This window comes from Pelodiscus sinensis, chromosome 26 (assembly GCF_049634645.1).
Source record: "Pelodiscus sinensis isolate JC-2024 chromosome 26, ASM4963464v1, whole genome shotgun sequence".
Taxonomy (NCBI): Eukaryota; Metazoa; Chordata; order Testudines; family Trionychidae; genus Pelodiscus; species Pelodiscus sinensis.
Genome location: NC_134736.1, coordinates 5,559,679 through 5,580,188, shown reverse-complemented (window position 1 = coordinate 5,580,188; position 20,510 = coordinate 5,559,679). Strand labels below are relative to the sequence as shown.

The following is a 20,510-nucleotide window of genomic DNA, read 5'->3' as shown; positions in this document are numbered from 1 at the left end:
AGTGCCGGGAAGTGAACGGGCCAGCTCTCTGGACAGCGGAGGCTGACCAAGGAAGTGAAGAGCCCTCACGGTGCCCGAAGACCCAAACCAGCAACAATGGAAGAGAAGGGATTTCAAAGGGGCCGTATCTGCGATGAGAAGGCCCGTGGGCCCCTCTGATAAGGGGAGAGTTCCGATCGTGGTGCTAGGTGCCACCCAGGGCTGCCCACCCACTCCCTGTGCCAGCTGGAGGGGCTGCATGCTTTGGGGTGGCCAGAGGCCAGGAAGAGCCGATGCCTCCTTCCCTGATCTCTTGAGGCAGCCAACCTGGCGTGACGTAGTGGGGGGTACCTTGCTGGTTGCTATGCTGGGCAGTGGGTTGTGAGTGACCTCCACTGGCTGCTGGCTGTAGCACGTCCCAGCAGGGCAGGGGGTGAGTCACTATGCAAAGAGGGTCTCTCAACCTGTCTGACCAGCTACCCCCCAGGGAGAGAAACGAAGGAAGGTGGAATGCCGCCCCTGGCTGGGGGGCAGGGCTGGAAGAGAGTGAGTTTGTTTCTGTCTGGGAGCATGGAGGAGACAGCCTAGGGAAAGGGGCTGGAAGTTAGGGGCCCAGTCTCCCCCATCTCAAGGGGGGCTGAGGCATCCTAGGCCTGCCCTGTAACCAGATTACATCTGTTCTGTGCTGTATCCTGGAGAAGCAATAAACTCCCTCTATTCTACTGGCTGGTGGAGTCTGTCCATGCCATTACGGGGCTGCAGGAGACGGGAAAACCCCAACGCGCCGTCACACTTGGTCATTAAAAACAGCCCCGGAGCCATTGCATCTGACAGACTCCACCCCAAAGGGCTTATCCATTTTCCTCTGCAAGGGGGAAACAACATCATTGCTCCAGGCAGCTCTCCCAACACAGGAAGCGGCAGTGTGCGCAAGGAAAGGGTGGGGATGGATTTGGAGGGCAATCCCAGGAGGTGTGGGCGAAGCTTGGTTCCCACATGGCACCTTATTCCCTAACTGAAACAATCAATCTCTCTCTCTCCATATTCCACTCAGGTGGAAAAGGGTAGAAATATCCCCAAAGCCAACTATTCTCCAAGACTTTTTTCCTTCTTGCCTGCAGGAAATATATGAGGTAGTGTGGACACAGCTGTGCTTGTGTGTGTGTCAGGGAGATGGGAGACAAGCAGGGTGCGCTCAGAGAGAAACCTGTGGTGAGAGCAAAGAAAGTACATAGAGCAACCGTAGCCTTTGGAACCAAATATACAAAAATATAAGTGACCCAGTCTGTCAACAGGAGCTGGGCTGGCAGCATCTGATGTGTTATCCCCCTTTCGCCCATGGGGCATCTTTAATACTGGAGCGGTTTCCTTTGTGTTTGTGCAAGGAGCATTAGATACAGGCAGGGTCTAGAGAACCAGGCTGACAGCTGGAGGCTCCTGGCTCATATGTCCTTGTGGATCAGCAGTGCAAGGTTGTGTATGTCTCCAGGATGCAAAAGATCCACTCCCAAATTAAGAAAAATAAGAGTCTGTTAACTGAAGACACGTCCCCTTGTGCTTTGTCTCTCCCATGCTGTACTTGGGTGGAAAAGGTTAGAAATATCCCTGAAGCCAACTATTCTCCAAGACTTTTTCCCTTCTTGTTCCTCTTTTCTTTTCTTTTCTTTTCTTTTCTTTTCTTTTCTTTTCTTTTCTTTTCTTTTCTTTTCTTTTCTTTTCTTTTCTTTTACAAGTGAACAAGGAGGTGACGTGGAGATGAATTCTCTTATCTAAAAACACTTGGTGGTTGCAGGAACTTACACGTTCATACACACACACACACATACACCCCAAATATCAAAAAAGTCACAGTCCAAAACGAAGACAATTAAAAAAAGTTAAAAGGCCAGATTCTGTGTTGGCTTGTATCCTTCATTAAGAGCAAGAAGATTACCTGAAATTGTGAGTTGTTTTCTATATTCTGCCTGAGTTCACTTTAAAATTCCAATCAGCAGGTGCACAGACAGACCTGGGGTGAGTGTTAGACTTTTGGAACAGAACATAATGGAGTGTATATCTCGATATTTTTCTTAGAGATTTTTTTTCTTTTGGTTTCAGGTTACATGAAAGTTAGTTCTAGGAAGATACTCCAGAATCTATTGTCTTTCCTATACTCCAAATTCTGTCCCCACACCCTCTAGAGGTTGGGAAAAGTCAGTGCTAGAAGTCAAGAGCAGGGAAAAAGAAAAGATCTCTTCTGCTCTGGTTCCAAGCTTCTTTCATTGCAAATGGCACATCATTACATTTGGTTCAGAACTCTTTGCCGTTTGCTCTTTTAACAGGGCTCCTGGCCCCAAATGGCATTTTTCAAACAAGAGTGGCAGACTCAGACCTGGGCCCTGGCTGTGAATATTCAAATAGTACAGAGATCATTTTGTTTGGAAGTAAAGTAGAGTGGGGAATTTTAGACATCATGTAACAAGGTTTGTGAAGGAATCCGCTCCAGGATCCTCTTGTGTAAATGGTGTGAAAAATTGACACTAAAGAACACAGACACTTGAGTGGGTCTGGGGCATTTCATCCAGCAGGGGGCAGTGGTGCACCCACCCAGTCGCCCACTGACACACACACACACACACACACACACGCATGCACATAGCCAGCTCGCTACCGGAGGGCGATGGGCCCAAAATTAGAAAAAAAGGTGCAAACAAGGGAGGACACATCAGTGCATGACACATGAACAAAGGTAGAGGGTTCCCTTGAGCACTAACGAGAAGGTAGATACTTAACCTAATCATGTCCATTACAACTGCACCAAAACTTAAAAACAGAAAAACCCAAACCAAATTCTCAATGGCTGGGGAGCAATAAAAGGCCTTGCTTGAGAGGTGAAAGGTCGGGAGGTGTGAAGAATTGGCTTCTTTGCTTTTGCTTGACGGTGTGCTGTTGTTTTAGACATACTGTTCCTTAGCACAGATGTACGGTGCCCGGGAACCTGGTGGCGGGCAGCAAAAGGAGACGTCGGCACGGTGAGGATACAGATCTTCTGGGAGATACGATAAGGGGTTATAGATGTGGGGTATTTTCTCCAGAGATTGATCTGGTGAGCAACAGCAGGTCAGGTGATCACTCGCATCCGATATCGCTGAGTGACACTTTCCAAAGTCCTGGGAGAAGAGAGAAAGTCAGTGAATAGAATGGTGGATCAAAATTGCAATAGCAGGCACAGCTATCTAACTCCCTGTGAGATACCCTCAACTAACGGAATGGCTGCAGGGAAAATAAAGGAGCTCAGTCAGGGTTGTTGCTTTTGGGTTTTTTTTCCCCAATTTCATCCTGGGCCATTTTGGCACTGAGAACTTTCTGCTTCACCCCAAATATGTCAATTTTCCCCATGAAAAATTGCCTACTTTGCTCCCAGCCCTGCAAATCATTTTCCAAGGGCTTCATTTTACACAGGCAAGTTTCAATGAGACTGTTCACAGCTGTAATATTTACCTTTGGAAGGCGACAGGGAGGAAGGGGCATGATAAAAGCAAGGGTAATAATGACTGGAGAGGAGGAGGGGCTTCTCTTCCCCTGTCTTATGACACAAAAGCCAGGGCCGGCCAATGAAGCTGCAAGATGCAAAATTCAAAGGAAATTCTTTTGCATGCAGTGCATAATCAGACTGATGCATCTTGCTACAGAATGCCAGTGAGGTCTAGAGTTTAGCGACACAGAGAAATGAGAGTTGGTTTCAATGGACAACAGGAACAGCCACAATTAACATAGTTAATGCTAACAAAAAAATTTGGGACCAGCATTAGATCTCAAGCTTCAAGACTTATACCAATCTATTATTATAAGAGTGTAGAAGAAGAGATAGTGTAAGGGACAAATTGTCTCACATCTACCTAATACAAGGTTCTTATACACCTTCCTTTGGTGCATCTGGGGCTAGCTACTTTCAGGCCTGGTCTACACTAAACCAGGAAGGTTGGTTTAAGGTATGCAACTCCAGCTATGCAAAATGCTTAGCTGGAGTCAGTTTACCTTAAGCTGAGCCATGGCAGCTTACTCCCTTACTCCTCCCTTACTCCTTGCAGAAGGAGGAGAACTGGACACCAGTGGGGGCTGCCCTCACCATCCAATATATGGGTCTATACTAGACCCACTAAATCGAACGCCAGAAGAACGACCTCCGGTGTGTCGATTTTGTGCTAAATATAGACGTGCCCTCAGAGACTGGATACAGGGCTACATGGAATGTAATCTGTCTGGTTATGCATAGAATTCCTTTGAAAGTGTATTTGAAGGATCGGTTGTGGAGCATGAAATAATTGATTGTCTAAACAAACCTGCACAACCTTACACACACGCTTCAATTTTTGGCACTGGAGCAGTTCCATTCAAGGTGTCGGGGCTACTCACATAAGTAACACTGATTCTGCATATCAGTATTTGCAGGATTGGGGCTACAATATTGAGAAAGGGAATGTCCAACTTGGAAAAATACTGTGGATTTGGCTCGGACGCAAGACCCTATCCTTCACGGGAGAGAAACAGCCCCAATTTTTCCTCCATAAAATGGCCCATGTCTTGCGCGTCAGAGGCGGGGGAGGAAAAAGAATGCACTGCTGCTTAGATATTTTGCAACAGCTGGCTCTTTTCCACAAGCCCTGTACAAAATGCGAACGCCGTGAATGTCAAGGTGCTTGAGTTTTTGTTGTGATTGCTTTGCCCAGTTGTTAATACCAAATGACAATCAAATGTCACTTGTTCTAGTACAAAAACTGCAAAGATCTTTCTCGCTGGGTTTTCTGTGAAACAAAATAGAGGATTGGAAAGAACCTCTATGAATGCTCAGCTCCCTCCCCTCTGCTCCTGTGTGGGGAACAGACCCAGATTTCTCAGTGCCCCAGGGGAATGCAAATTTACATGCCCTCCCTTGGGGCTAGCAGTGGATTGGAATTATCCTTTTCTGCCCACACATTTCTCTATTGTTTTGAAACCCTGTGTGACGTACTGGGGGGGGGGGGGGCGGTCTGCTCTGTAACCCGGGGTCCCCCTGCGCTGTGATGTGTGATTCCTACTGACTCACCACATGTGTATTAACCCAGATACCTGGGACCAGCCTGACCAGGTAACAAGGCTCTTCCCCCAGGGGAGAGTCAAAGAGAGGGAGGTGGAGGCCAACACCTGGCTTGGGGGCAGGGTCTGGGAGGAGGCAGTCTTGAGCTGGAACCATGGAGAAAGACTAAGGAGGGGGGCTGGGAATCTAAGGGCCCAGGCACACCATCTCAAGGGGTCTGAGGCATCCTGGCCCAGACTTCTGTAGCCACGTCACGTCTGTGCTGTGCTGTATCCCGGAGAAGCAATAAACTCTCTATTCTACTGGCTGGTGGAGTCTGTTCTTGCTGCTATGGGGGTGCAGGATCAGAGGAACCCTGACTCGCTGTCACACCCTGCAAGCTGACTTTAGGGAAGTATCTGGTGGGGACACTTCACTGTATTCCAGACACCAGAACGGCGACCTAGGTAAGTCATAGGCCAGCAAGGGGCAAGCTAGGCTAGCGAGTGGGCCACGTGAGTGGCCTCCTTCATATCAGAGGGCCACAAGACCGTGGAACCAAGCTGGACTCTCAGGGTGGGGTAGTTTGCTCACTGCGCGTGCATGTCTGAAATGTGCAGGCTGTGCTGATTGCACCGTAGCAGGGCGTAGACTGGAAGTCACGGGAGCGCCCGGCCCTCACGGTGCCGTGTGCCCTCAGCGCGCACCTCACGTCACGTGCCCTGGCTTGACTGCGTGTTGCTTCAGTAGGGAAAAAACACCTTACGTGGGTGGAAACCTGCAGAATCTGGCAACCCTGTGGGTGGGCCACGGTGCGCACCATATTTCCCGGCTCACACACAGAACCCCCACGGGCTGTAGGCTGCCCACTGTGGCCATAGGCAATTGCCTCCTGCTTCCTGCTCTTTGGCCTCAACACATCCCAAAGTCGTGGGTAGCCAGAGACTGGCTTATCCCCTGCCTTTGGGGGCACAGCAGGCCCTGCTCCTGCAGGTGGTGCTAGCCCCTCTGGGGATGGTGTTCGTCCTGGGTAACCGATTGGCTGACAGGCACGCCCGGGAGTGCGCGTGCCAGTTCCCATGCGTCACACTCTGAAAACGGGGGCTTTCATGTTCTCAGAGGCACCGCGGCGCCTCTAAAAATAACACCTGTCAAAACTTGAGTCATCCAAATGTCTGTTAGCCCACAGCTTCATTAAACTAATAGATTGGCAACTCTCGGGGAGAGGGAAGGGGGGGGGCAGGGCTACACCATCTAATGCTCCCTGACTGGGACCCCACCTACAGCTCAAATTTGATGTAGCGTCAAGCCCTTCACTTGTCTGAAGCCTCTTTTACCCAACTTCATTGTTCCCCATTCTGTCGAGGTTTGGACCGCAACGGAGCCTTATCAGCTCCCAGCGTGGTTCTATCAAGGCTGATCCTACACTGAGTCCCCCAGTCTTGGAAAGATGTAGCAAAGCGGGCACCGTTCTCTGCAGCCTCCAGGGCTATGTCTACACTTCCGGCTTTTTGCACGAGAAATATGCAAAGGAGGCTAAGCGTGGAATATCGCCGAGCCTCGTTTGTATACTAATGAGCCCCCATTTTTGCAGAAGAGGCTCTTGCACCAGAAGGAGCTGTCTGCATGGCCCCTTCTTGCGCAAGAAAAGCCCTCTTGTGCAATGCCGCTACGCTGATTATTTTCGGGAATAGCGGCATTGCGCAAGAGGCTTTTTCATGCGCAAGAAGGGGCAGTGGAGGCAGCTCCTTCTGGTGCAAGAGCCTCTTCTGCAAAAATGGCAGCTCATTAGGTATGCAAACAAGGCTCGGTGATATTCCACACTTAGCCTCATTTGCATATTTCTGGCGCAAGAAGCAGCAAGTGTAGACATAGCCCAGGAGCCCTTCATTTACCTGTTGGACCTATGTCCAAGGCGCATGCACAACACACACCCATTCATGCAAATTCTGGTTCACCCCACTTCCTTTTCCCCAAGCCCATCTCAGTTTAGGCAGGGAAATTGGGGAAGGTAATAAGAGGGGAAGGGAGATCCTGCTGCCTACACTATTGGTGGTGTATCACCTGTTGTTTGGCCCCAGCACATTTCAAAGGGCACTGTTCGGCAAAAACTGGTTTATCTGCGGCATTTGGGGCTCAGTTTTATGCCGCACGGTTAAGCGGGAGGAGAGTCAAGGAAACAGCCCATCCTCATCCTTTGGGGCTTCAAGCATCCTGAACTATCTTTTTGACAGTCCTCTGCCTGCCTGGTGAACCAGCAGGATCTATAACCCTCGGCAACCAGAACGCAACAGTCCCATGAAACAACACTGCAGCATTGTCATTAAAGGAGCATTCGCTTTGCCGGCGAGAAAACTGCCTGCGATCATCTTTTATGCACAGGCTCTGCTTTCGGGCTGGTTGAAATGCAACTTGGCCCAGGCTCCCTGCCCGCCACAGGTTGGGAAGCCCTGAAATGGTTTCATTCGGTGCCACGATTTGGGATTTCAGCTCTCAGGAGGAAAAGCCTGAAGGAACAGGAAAAGCTTCTCCCCGCTCTCCCTGCCAGCTCCCGGATAAATATTTCACTGCACGGCTTTAAAAAATAATATATATCCAGAAAACAAAATGTCGCTAATGATTTATTGATGGCTCCACAAAGCTGAACTAATGTGTGAGGCAGCAAACAATCTGGAGGGCTGCATGTCCTCCAGGCCGTGGCAGGAAGCCGAGGGGAGGGGGCAGACACTGGAGGGGGGATCTAGGAGTGATGGGCTGCAATGAAGGGATGGAAAGTAAGCCTGAACATGAGGAGAAGCAGACAGGCTGGGGCACGGCCTCCCCAGGAGAAGGGCAGGGGCCTGGTTTTCTGGAGACGTTTAAAGCACCAGGGAACAATCCGGTGTTAGCTGGGAGATGGATGGGAGCTCAGAGTCAAGGCTTAATTGCTACAGTTCCATTTGGGTTTGCCACAAACCCTCCCTGAGCATCAGGGGACCCCTGAAGTGTCTCCCCCCTCCCCCGCATGGCTTGGCACTCAGCCACACAGCTATTTGGCTTCCCTGTCTGTGGCGGTGTCAGTCAATAGTGGAACAACGGGTGCCACAGCCCAGATCTGCATGATAGAGCTAAGCTCACCCAGCCCACGGCTCAGCATCCCACTGTGCCACCAGGACAAACACAGGGGTGCTCAGCCCTCCACTCCCAAGTATTCTCCCAGCAGGGGCTGGAGAGCAGCTGCAGGGGGAGGGGAGAAGACGCTAGCTGATCAAATTCCCCACTTTACACAGAGCACGGGCCTGCCTCAAGCTAGCTCCCTCACCTACCCCAGCTGCGTCCGTCTCTGAGCCCAGCCTAGCCACCTCCCACCATGCAAAGGGAAGAGAGGCCTTTCCTCCTCCCTTTTTATAGCCAGGGTCATTCATCAAGCTCTAAGCACCCTTGAGCAGCCTCACCTGGAGGGCACTTCTCCCCGGCCTGCCAGCTGAGCCAACACCTTTGAAGCAGAAATCTCCCTGGGAGCAAGGATTTTAACCCCTTCCCTGCCAAGTAGTGGCTGTGTTTGCCCACTGTAGGGGAGGTATATTACAACACAGGATGTTTGCAGCCAGGGGCGCCCTCACCCAGTGCAGGGATGGGCACTTTCCTGGAACTATAGACCAGGAGCTGGGCCTCATGTACGGCCCACGCGCTGGTGCGAGGGGCAGGGCACAAGGGTTGGTGCGAATGGGTAAATCCGAACTGGACGTGCAAGGGGTTGAGTAGCACGTGGGGCGACGGGCACAGGGCAAGGCAGGAGGCATTAGAAACACGCTTCCTTACCTGGGCCTCTGGGCAGGGTGTGTGTGTGAGGGAGCTGACCTAGAGCCCCTTTGGGAGATGCGGAAAGACACTGAAGCACAAGACAGCTGAGCACTGAGCCTGGAGAAACGGAGGGGGGGACACCCCAAAAGGCTGATACCTTGAGGAAGGCTGGCCAGGAGCCAAGAGGGGTGGATGTAGGGCCCCTGAGGCATGCTGTAGACTCCATAGAACAAAGCCAACCAAGCGCTCATGATGTAGCCCAGAGCAGGGAACCAGAGACCTACCCCAGGGCTAGGGCCATGGTCAGCCTGAGAAATCTTGAAGTGATCAGCTGGAAAACCATTGAGATGGGGCTAAATCAATCTCCCCACCTTGGTCCCATGGAGACTGGGAGCTTCCCCCTGCAGATTGAAATATGCTGCCTATTGCCCATTGCTCGAAACACCCAATAGCTATCGGGGCTGCAAGAGCTGGCCAAGTTACAGGGCCTGATCCTTCACTGTCTGGCTCATTGGGCCCAATTTGTTATTTCCCTGCACTTGCATGGCCATTTACCCCAGCGTAAGAGACCCCAGACTGACCCATGCATTGCACACGGTAGCATAGGCACTGGGACTGCACAATGTGCTGTTGCACTAGTGCACCGCACACTTTGCACCTGTGCATTGCACATGGTGGCATAGGCACTGGGGCGGCATTGTGTTCTGTTGCTCTAGTGCACCACACACTTTGCACCAGTGCACTGCACATGGTGACATAGTCACTGGGGCAGCATGGTGTCCTGTTGCACTAGTGCACCACACACTTTTCACCAGTGCTTTGTACATGGTGACATAGGCACTGGGGCAGCACAGTGTGCTGTTTCCTTTGCACTTGTGCATTGCACATGGTGGCATAGGTAGTGGAGCAGCACGGTGTGCTGTTGCACTAGTGTATGGACCGCTTTGCACCTATGCATTTCATGTAGTAGCATAGGCAATGGACAGCAAGGTGTGCTGTTGCACTAGTGCACTTCACACTTTGCACCAGTGCACTGCACATGGTGACATAAACACTGGGGCAGCATGGTGTGCTGCTGCACTAGTGCACGGCCCACTTTGCACAGGTGTTGGTGATGACCCAAAGCTGAGGGCAACAGAAGATCAGCCCCCTAGTGGCAGGTGAGGAGGTTTCAAGAACACTGCCATCCTGCCTTGGTAGCACTATGCACAGGCACTGAACGACCACAGCAGGGCAGATTTTGGAGCTTATGGGGAAAAAAGCATTCCCAGTGTCCTCCCACCTTCCTTGAGCCTGTGAGGTCAGAAGCCACGACTGCTCCCCAAATCGCAGGCTGCAAGGGGCTTGCCCACACTCTGTGTCTGTGAACAGCTTTGCCAGACCGTGCCCTTTGAGTCTCTTCTTTGTCCCTCGGTGACTTTTCCACAACCTTATTTACCTCTAGCAAAGTTTGACATGAAATTATGGCTAATTAAATTTAACTGCTACATGGTTTTGTCCCCCACCTCTTATGTCTACGCTCCCCGCATTCACCTCTGATGCGATTCCGTATAACACGTATGTTATCTGGGATATTTGCTTTAAATCATTTTTAAAGAAACTGATTAAGTAGGGTGTCAAAAAGCCATCCATTTCAAATAGCCTGGCAGATGATTATTAAACTGCGTTTGTTTGATTAACATACTCTAATTCAGTTTCCCAGTTACTCTCCGCCCCCTCTTTGGAGCTCTCCTTGCATCTGAAAGTCACCCCTCAAGAATAGTTATTAGAGCTGTGAATTGTTTTTTTTTATTGTGACCTGGCAATAACCAATAAATCTGCTCATCCCTAGCCAGGAATGAATTCTAACCAGGGTGAAGGAGGGAAGGGGAAGGGAAAAGATATTGGCCAAGGTCTTGATGTTTCGTTAATTTCATTTCCGTGAAAATCAAAAGCAGGAAAGAAAGAATGACAAGCGAGAAATATCTGGCGAGAGCTCCAGGCCATCTGACCTTACCCGAAGCAATATCACTGATTACCTTAGACCGGCCCTTCTCGAACTGTGGGTCGGGACCCCAACGTGGGTCACAACCCTGTTTGAGTGGGGTCACCAAGGCTGGTATTGGACTTGCTGGAGTCTGGGGTCAAAGCCAAGTCCAATCCCCATTACTTGAGGCCAAAGACAAAACCAGGAGCTGCTGTCCTGGGTAGTAGGGCTCACTTAAGTTATAGGCCCCCTCTCCCTTGGGACAGATGCGCTTGGGCCTCAGTTTTGGCCCCATTAGGCTTTGAAATTGCCCCACCTGGGGTAGCAGGGCTATGGCTTCAGTCCCCCCACCAGGAGTCATTTTTGTTGTCAGAAGCAGGTCACACTGCCGTGAAATTTGAGAACCTCTGTCTTAAACTGTTCCCCTGTAGTAGGATTCAAACACAGGACCTTCTGCACTGCCTACCATGCTTTGAGCCAATGGACTGGCTCCCTGAGCTGCTGTTTGCTACTGGACCAGCCACTAGGAAGGGATGCATGCAGATAAACACACTTTGCTAGCTTCTGTAAGGCTACATCTGCACTGCAGGCTTTTTGCGCAAGAATGACTGTTCTTACGCAAAAACGTGCGGAGTGTCTACACTGCACACGCAAGTACATTTACAGTACAGCATCAGAAAACAGTGCTTCTTCCGGAAGAGTTATTCTTCTCCCCACGAGGAATAAGCCCTCTTGCGCAAGAGCTCTTCCACAAGAAGGCAGTGTAGACAGGCAACATGAATTTCTTGCGCAAGAAAGCCCTATGGCTAAAATGGCCATCAGAGCTTTCTTGCGCAAGAGAGCGTCTACACTGGCACGGATGCCCTTGAACAAAGGCACATGGCAGTGTGGACGAGCACTTGTGGAAAACCTTTTGCACAAGAATTCTTGCGCACAACACTTCTTGCACAAGAAACCTGCAGTATAGATGTAGCCTAAGAGTACTTAGAACCCACTCTATCATTTTCATTTAGCATGGACACTCTGACAACTTTTCCCCAATTTTTTCCCTTCTCTTTCCCTCCCCATCCCCTTTTATCTGCTGTTTATTTTGCAACCTGGACTCCTTAACTCCATTCTTCTGAAGAAGTGGGTTATGCCCACGAAAGCACATGATACCATCCACACGTGTTGTTTGTTGCTATGGTGCTGCAGGACATCTGGTTGTTTTTGAAGTTTTTTCGGTGAGGCTATGTCTACCCAGCAGCGTTATTTCAGACTAATGTGGTGTGCGTCCACACAGCAAGCCCATTAGTTTGAAATCAATGTGCAATAACGGGCTTCTTACTCCGACTCCTGTGACCCTCATTGTACGAGTAAGGGAAGTCGGGGGAAAATCAGAGGGTGAGGGCTCTATTTCAAAATAACTGCTGTGTAGACAGTGCCAAAAATCGAAATAAGCAATTAGCGTAGCTCAAGTTGTGTAGCTTATTCCGAGTTTAGCCCTGCAGTGTAGACGTGCCCTTACAGACTAACATGGCTACCCCTCTGAAACCTTTACAGGCTGCTACTCTGGACCATCTGAGGTTGACTAGAGCTCAAGTGTACACAGCTAACAATCTCACAAATCATCAACAGGCTTTGCGTGCCAGGATCTCTACCGCAACTGAAGCAGCAACTCCACTAGCCAGGAGCAGGAAGAAGTTGTTATCCTCTAGTGGATTAGCCACCAGAAAGGAATGTACACAGACCATGTTGCATCTGCACTAATAGGCACTATGGAATTGCTGAGTGAGAACCATAGCAGTGGGCACAAGCTGTTACCAAGGGACTGGTGTCTTGTACCCAGTTCCCTGTTGTGCTTATAAACTGACTCCTCAGTGCTTTTAACGCCCTTTCCATCTTCCAAGTGCTGCAAAGACTTTAGCTGATTCTTCCAGCTCTCCTGCGCGTAGGATGGAGTATCTATTGCAGAGCTCCGTGGATGGCCCATGCACCAATGAGGAATAGCTACGGGGAGCAGAGAGCATGGCTGAGATCGAAAAATGGCCTCTCAGGAGCAACTGAGTCTCTCCAGGCAGACTTTGGCCTCTTGGATCCAGACCCAGAATAAGAAGAGGCTGGATTTGAGGCTTGGTGACGGGCGGGGGGGAGGAGGGGGCAATGAGGAGCACTCACAAATGATCCACACAGGAAGCTTTCTTCGCTGCAGTGCAAATGGCTCTCTGGTTTATACTTAAAGTGCTACTGTAGCAGCTCTGTTAGGGTTCGTCTAGTCTGCCGTGCTATTTTGGGATACCTCCGGCATCCTGAAATAGCTATTCCTTGTTTTTTGAACCAGCCCGTTATTTCAAAATAGATTTTGAAATAACGGGCTCGCTGTTCCGACATCCCTGTAACCCACATTCCACGAGGGCTCTAAGGGATGTTTCGGAATAGCGATTCATTTTAAAATTAGATCGAGAGAAGATACGCAATTGTGTAGCTCAAATTGCATCCCTTATTTCAGCCTACGGGTGCGGTGTAGATGCACCCTGACTGTAGTGCGTCAGCATAGACCAGGGTGGGGAACTTTTTTTGATCGGGGCCCACAGATCCACAGGAAAATCAATAGGGGGGCACACACAAGTGAGATTTGGGGGCCAGATCCAGGCAAGACAAGATCTGCATCCCCATCCCTGGCGTAGACTTTCACTCCAGAGAGGGGAGGGATTTTACCCTCCGTGTAGGTAACCCTCAACCCCGAGAGATGGTAGCTAGGTGGACAGGAGAAGTCTGCCATTCACTGTGCACTGTCTGCTGGTCACCACAGCTGCATCTCTCGGGGTGTGTGTGTGGATTTGGTACGCCCCTGAGCAACACAGCGATGCCAATGTAAATGTTCAGTGCACACCCAAGCTCACTCTAGCCTAGGTATTCCTTTGGCCCCGAAGGAGGCACAGAGTGCAGTGGGAGTTTGGCAACAAAGTGCCTTCAGAAACCTGGGCCAATATTGCTTGCCCGAGGCCACTGTCACCGCTGTGAGTCTGGATTTCCGGGGTCCATCATTTCTGATTGTAAAAGGGAGGGTGTGACGTAGTGGGGGTACCTTGCTGGTTGCTGTGCTGGGCAGTGGGCTGTGAGTGACCTCCACTGGCTGCAGCACGGCCCAGCAAGGCAGGGGATGAGTCACTAGGCAAGGGTCTCTCTACCTGTCCGACCAGCTACCCCCCCAGGGAGAGAAACAAAGAAAGGTGAAATGCCGCCCCTGGCTGGGGGGCAGGGCTGGAAGAGAGTTAGTTTCTGTCTGGGATCATGGAGGAAGCAGCCTAGGCAACAGGCTGGGATTTAGGGGCCCAGACTCCCCCATCTTGAGGGGGGCTGAGGCATCCTAGGCCTGCCCTGTAACCAGATTATATCTGTGCTGTGCTGTGTCCTGGAGAAGCAATAAACTCCCTCTATTCTACTGGCTGGTGGAGTCTGTTCGTGCCATTACGGGGGTGCAGGAGACGGGAAAATCCCAACGCGCCGTCACAGAGGGTGCAGAGCGCAGGTAGCTCTGGGGCTGAAGTACAAGGCCTGCGGTGACGAGAGGCAGGGATTTGGGGTTTGCTGGTGTTGAGGTATCATGAGCCATTTGGATGCATCCAAAGAGCAGTAGCCGGTAATGGAGTAGGCAGGAGTCAGGAGACATGGTGGGGGAGGGTCTCTTCCCAGCTTTGCCATTAGCCTGCTGGGGGACCTCGGGCAAGTGTCTGTACCACTCCATGCCTCAGTTTCCCCACCTGTAAAACAGAACTAATTGTACTTGGGTCAAGCACTTTGAGATCGACTGATGCAAAGCACCATCAGAGCTACGTATTATTATTGAAACAAAACTGGAAAACCAGCTTATGCATGTTCTTGGCTGTGTCTGGATCCAGCATGAAGGGAGTCACATTACAAGCTCTGGGTCTGGTTTCTCTTTGGACCTGTTGGTACTTGGACAGAGGGCAGGGAGTCACCCTTCTGGTTCAATTTCCTCCTGGCACACTGGGGCCTTGGAAGCTGTCTCATGATCTGAGCCATCCACTCATCTGGGACGGGACAGTCTCAACATGAAGGAGAATTAAAAAAAAAAAAAAAAAAGCGTCAAAAGTGAAACCCAGCCTGTGCCGTATCTGAGCGGGGAGATTTTGCAGCGGCGAGATTACACTTTCAAAGCGCCATATGACTGGCTTTATTTTTACTTCAGAGATACTGGGAGGCTTTCCAAATTTGGATTTGGCGGATTACAGTCCTTGCACTAGGAATAAAATCCCCCACCGGGGAGGAAACAGAAAGACCTCCCAAGATGGATTAGGCGGCGCTCGCCTTGTGCGTAGCTCTGAGAACAGCCTCCTGGTGCAACGCAAGACTCCTCTGGGAAAAGAAGGGGTGAAGGGAGGTTAGAGCTTCACTTTCACACAGCTCACCTTTCTGTGTGCGCCCCGTTCCGTGTCACTCTAACTCGCGAGGCGGATCAGAGTTGAGAACACAGCACCGGGGCGCGGTTCAGCTGAGGGAAGGCAGGGCAGGATTCCTGGGTGGAACCTCTCGCCAGTTTCCCCAACTCTGCCTGCCCTCCCCTCATGCAGGGGGAATTAATGCTGAGCCTGAAACTGCCTTTTGGAAGCTGCAAAGGGTGGAGAATGGCAGAGGGGAAATCCAGCTCTGCTCGTTTTGCCAGAGATGGGTTTGTCCCCCTGGACTGTGCCATGTGGATCTTGCCCACTCCCACAACATAGCTCTTGTAGGAAGAATAGGTTTGGATCAGCTGATGTAGGGATGGTTAACAAAGGCTACGTCTAGACTGCAGGCTTCTATAAGAAGAAGCTTTTCCGGAAGAGATCTCCCACAACAATTTCTTCCGAAAGGGCACGTCCACACTGCCAAAGCACATCGAAAAAGAGATCTGCTTTTTCGAAAGATAGCGTCCACACTGAATGGATGCTCTCTCGCATTTAAACTGTGATTACTATGGGCAGTGTGGCCACTAGGGCACCTGTGCTTTTTCCTCTTTCCTCTTCTTCCGAAAGAACTCCCTCTTCCCCGTCCACACATGCCTTTTTCCAGAAGAGCTCTTTCGGAAAAAGGCTTCTTCCTCGTAGAAAGAGGGTTACCAACGCCGGAAAACCCCCTGCTGGTCTTTCGATTTTCTTTCGAAAGAACGTGATTGCAGTGTGGACGTAAGTGAAGTTTTTTCGGAAACACGGCTGTTTTCCAGAAAAAACTCTGTCGTGTAGACAGAACGGCACACGAGAGCAAGAGGCCTTGTCCAGCATGACATGGCCTCTATGGGAGCAAGGAGCCAACAGGCGGAAATACACTGAGGGAAGCCACCTGGAACGGAGACAGGGCCCTGCCGAGGGGCAGGTCACAGCAACCTGTGTGAGCCCACAGAATGTCAGGGAAGAGTGGGTCCAAGGGAGGCAGAGTTCCATGTGGGGCACTTCAGGGAGAGGAACAGGGGTCAGGCACAGGCAGCTCAGGGGGAAGAGACATGCACTACTCCTGGTCCAGGCTGGAGTGTATCATGCCACTGTGTGACCAATGGCCCGATGGGAAAAGTGTCACAGGGAGGGATGCTGGTTCTGATTAAAGGCAGCTTCTCTGTTGCCGGTTGGTCCCAACCCCTAGGAAGTCCTGGGTAGTGGAGCCCACCATATGTCAGCAGGGGAGAGGGCTTCTAGGACCCCCTCTGGGGCCCAATCTATCCCCACCACATGGGGGCAGGGCTGGATTCACAAGGCACATCCCACCCATGCTGGTGGCTGAGGGGCCTGCTGTGGGACACACAGCCCCCCCGGCTGGCTGTCTAGTACCCAGCCTAGCTCAGCAGGGAAGGTCTGTCTGGTGGCCTGCATGAGCTGCGTCACGGTGGTCACAAGCCCCTCGCTCCGGGGACACTAATCCGCCCCCTTCTCCGACTCAATGGACCGTGGCGGCGGCACTCCAGCCTGCCCCGAGGGGAGGCTGGGCTGGCGTGGAGAGAGGCCCCCAGCATCACCGGAGAGAGGCCCCCAGCATCTATGGTTGAGACCCTCGCCCCCCCACCGGCGCTGAGCACCTGACACCGGCACCCAAAGGGGTCAAGAAAAGCCAAAGACTTACTGTCCGCTCTCGCTCGTTACGTCTACGAAGACCTTGATCCTCATTCTGCGCACAAAGCACGGGCGAGACACCGCAAGAGAGAGAGGTTACCGTCCGCACTGAGCAAGGCCAGCGGCCGACACGGACCTACCGGCTACAGGGCGGCTCTACAGGGCTCCTTCCAGCACAGGGGAACACGGGGGGCTACAAGAGGGTGGCAGGCGGACCCGAGCAATCCGACTCACTCACACAGTCACTATGGCCACTGCAGAGACCCCCCCCCCGCAGGTGTGCCTGTCCCTGGCTGTCCTCCCTCCCACGGAGACTCTCTCCCCAGGTGCCCCTGTGTCTGGGGGGACCCAGACTGTCCTGTCCTGCAGCAACAGGAGCAGGGGGCCAGCCTGGTGGCAGAGATGTACCAGAGAGATGCTGGAACCTTCCAGCATTTGCCAGCAGCACTTTGCAAAGCTCTTTCCCGTCCTTAACATCCCGCAGCCTGTGATATCCTTTTCTCCTTCCCCTGGTGCATCCCCCCCCCCTTGCTCCCCCCTGCACCTTCCATCTCAGGCCTTCCCGTCCCCCACCCACTACAGTCCCAAAGCCTTGAAGTGCCATCTGCCCCATGCACCGACACTAGGGGCCTGGCCCCAATGCATTCCCTTGCTGCAGCAGGAGGAAGGAAGCGTCAAGCACCAGGGCGGTCGTTTTGCTTCCCTCAGGCCTACCCAGCCTCACCCTCTTCTTCTGCCTGTGCCTGTCTGTCGCTCCGCTCCCTCCCTCCCTTCCCTGGCTGCCGTGGGCCTCCGAGACCTGCTGCTTCGGCTCAGATGCGGGGACCTTCCATCTCCTGCGGCCTGTCCCCTGGAGCAGGGCCACAACGAGGGAAGAGGCAGCGGGAGGCCGCAGTCACCGTGAGTCAAGACAGGCTTGAAGGAGGGGCACGGGGCACCGGGGCAGTGCTCCCTCTAAGCTGAGCGCTTGGGCGACCACGCAGGAGAGGTTCAAATGCTGGTATTGGTGGTGCACTTCTATGCACATCACAACATTTATTCCGCACACAGATGGAAAAAAATGAGGGGGAACAACGCACAGGGACATCACAGCTGGGGAGAAAGCGGCCAACGCCCTTCCCGGACAAACGGCCCCGAGCGGTTTGGGCAGGTTCCCAGGGTCCAACCGCTAATGCAGAGTGCCCAGGGCTGCCCGCCACAGAGCCTGGCTGTCCCCTCCCCGCTACGGTGACAGGGTTGCCCTGGCAACCGCAGGATGGGAGACGGCTGCCCCTCCCAAGAGGTCGGCTGTCACGGGGTGGTGTGCACCCCCACATAGCAGGGAGGGAGCGGGCTGGCGAGTGGAGGCTGCAGCACTGGGAGTGTTACCCAAAAGCCGGCTAGACTGTGCTCTAAGATGGGCTCCCGTCCCTCCTCCTACCGTCGGCCACAGCTGGATTTCGGACACGCGGGTGGGTAGCTGCCTGGCCAGCGTCAAGCTCGCTCCATTCCCAAGAGCCCTGGTGGGACATGGACGGTCCCTTGGCCACTCCCTGCCCCGCGATAAAGACCCTTTCTCACAGGGGAGGCCGTGGCTGTGAGTGGCCGAGGGACCCTGGTTCTCCTTGCCAAAGCCCAGCTTTCCCCCCCTCTCTGCCAGCTGTCCTGGCAGCCCTGCCTCTGTGCCATCCCCGCCTCTTTGTCCCTTCCCACGCACTGCCCACGCGGCTCTACCGCCTGCCTTCAGGGGAGGTGTGGAAGCCTTGGTGCCTTCCCTCGCTGCTCTGCCCCTTGACAACGGCTGCCCTGGCAGCCCTGCCTTGGACACGCGTTGTGCCAGGCTCTCTCAGTCCCCCTTACCAGCAGCTCCTTATCGCTCAGTGGCATTTGCCTCTCGCGGAGTTATCTGTGCCCACACAGCCCGTGGAGAATAGATCATTATTACATGGGCCCAATTAGCTACATTATCAGTCTCCTCCCTGTGTTCTCTATAGCTCTGACCGCAACGGGGCCAAGCCTGCTGTGCCATTAGCCACGCTGCTCCAGGCTAAAGCATGCAGTGATTTTTGGGGGGTGGAGTTGGAAGCAGAAAGTGGGGTTCAGGGCCTGAGCCAGCAGGGCTCTGCCTCCAGAAACTGGGAGGAAGAAAAGAAGGGGGGAGTGCCCTCTATTGCCCTTGGCCTGGCTGCCCCAGTCATGGAGTTGATCACCTCCAGATTTCTCTGCTGTCTGGAAAGATGGAGTGAGCCACCATGGACGGGGATGGAGGTGAAGGGGATGTGAGCGATCCCCGATTGTCACCACCCGCTGGAGACAACCAGGACCGTTCCCTGAACGAAGCTAGCGTTAATGGGATCCAGAGCTGAACCTCCCTGCTCTGGGGAGCTGCCAAGCCAAACCAGGGCTGGCCAGGCTCTGCCCCCTGCTCACGATGAGAGGCAAAGCAGAGCGGGGACGAGGGGTCTGGCCCCGCTGTTTGCTGCCCTGTACAGGGTTGAGCCTTCCCTGCAAAGGAAGAGCATTCCCGGTGCAATCCAGCTGGCTGAGGGGCCGTCGGGGCTGGGGTTGGGGCTCTCTAATAGAAACCAGGGCACCTGCCGCACCCCCAGAAAGTCCCTGGGCCGTGTTCTGCAAAGACACCCCAAAGCACAGCCATCCAGAGTTGTAATTCCACTGCGAGGGCGTAGCCGCCCCCCGCATGCCCCTGGCCCTGGGTATCGCGGCTGCTCCCCATGCCCATGTCCTAGCTCCAAACACCCATGCAGCCACTAGCGCCTCTGGATGGGGTCCCCGGAAGCTCTTTTGTTTGCTTGCTAGAGGGAAGTTCCTACGACATCACGGGAGTTTAGAGCTCAGCCGGAGCCACCTCATTAGGCTCCCTCTTTTAAAACCCCCCGAGCGTGGGGTGCGTTTGGAGCCGGGGTGTCGAGTAGGGAGGCTCCCAGTCTCTGAGAGGGCTCCATCTTCTCGGAGCCAAGGCCTGGCCCCTGGCCCCAGAGACAGAGAGTGAAAGTGGAGAGAGAAGTGAAGCAGGGGGTTGGACTCGGACTCCTGTAAGGCCGCAAGAGCAGAAGCGAGAGACTCTGCAGTATTGACAAAGGGCAGGTGGGGAGGATTTTGGACACGGGCTGGTCTAAGAAGAGCAGAGGCCTGTTCTACTGCAGGATAAACCACCCCCTGTGAGCCAGCACTGGGGGTTATTGATAACACAAACTCACACGCCTAGGGGGAGTGCAGGAGACTAGACTCGACGGACTGGCAGCGGGGCAGAGTGGGCTGACAGACTGAAACGAGGAAAACACACACACGCGTTGACAAACACACTCCAAGTCTCACACATGTTCTGTCCATACACAGAGGGTATGTCTAGACTACAGGGTTTTGTCGACAGAAGTTTTGTCAACAGATACAGTCAACAAAGCTTCTGTCGACAAAGAGCGTCTAGACAACATCCAGATCTGTCGACAAAGCAAGCCACTTTGTCGACATAACAGTGTGGATGCAAAGGACAGAGTAGATGCAATAATGCCTTCTATCGACAGAACTCTGTCAACAAAAGACGTTATTCCTCGTAGAATGAGGTTTACATACGTTAACAAAACTGCTGAGTTTTGTCGACGTTATGTCGACATAACTCAAAGGCAGTGTGGACACAGGTATAGTTTTGTCGACAAAAGTCCACTTTTGT

At 52.7% G+C, this 20,510-nt stretch overlaps 1 protein-coding gene across 2 annotated transcripts in view; it reads right to left on the bottom strand.

The window, feature by feature from the left end:
* Window positions 1-1,626: 1,626 nt before the first annotated feature.
* Window positions 1,627-20,510, bottom strand: part of NECTIN1 (nectin cell adhesion molecule 1) — a 177,212-nt gene continuing 158,328 nt past the window's right edge. Inside the window, exon 9 of one of the 2 annotated variants that reach the window (XM_075909740.1) lies at window positions 1,627-3,128. In XM_075909740.1, coding sequence (XP_075765855.1) covers window positions 2,913-3,128 — 216 coding nt within the window. In that variant the 3' untranslated portion in view covers window positions 1,627-2,912. The remainder of the gene's footprint in view (window positions 3,129-20,510) is intronic. The other variant, XM_075909742.1, reaches the window with a different exon arrangement.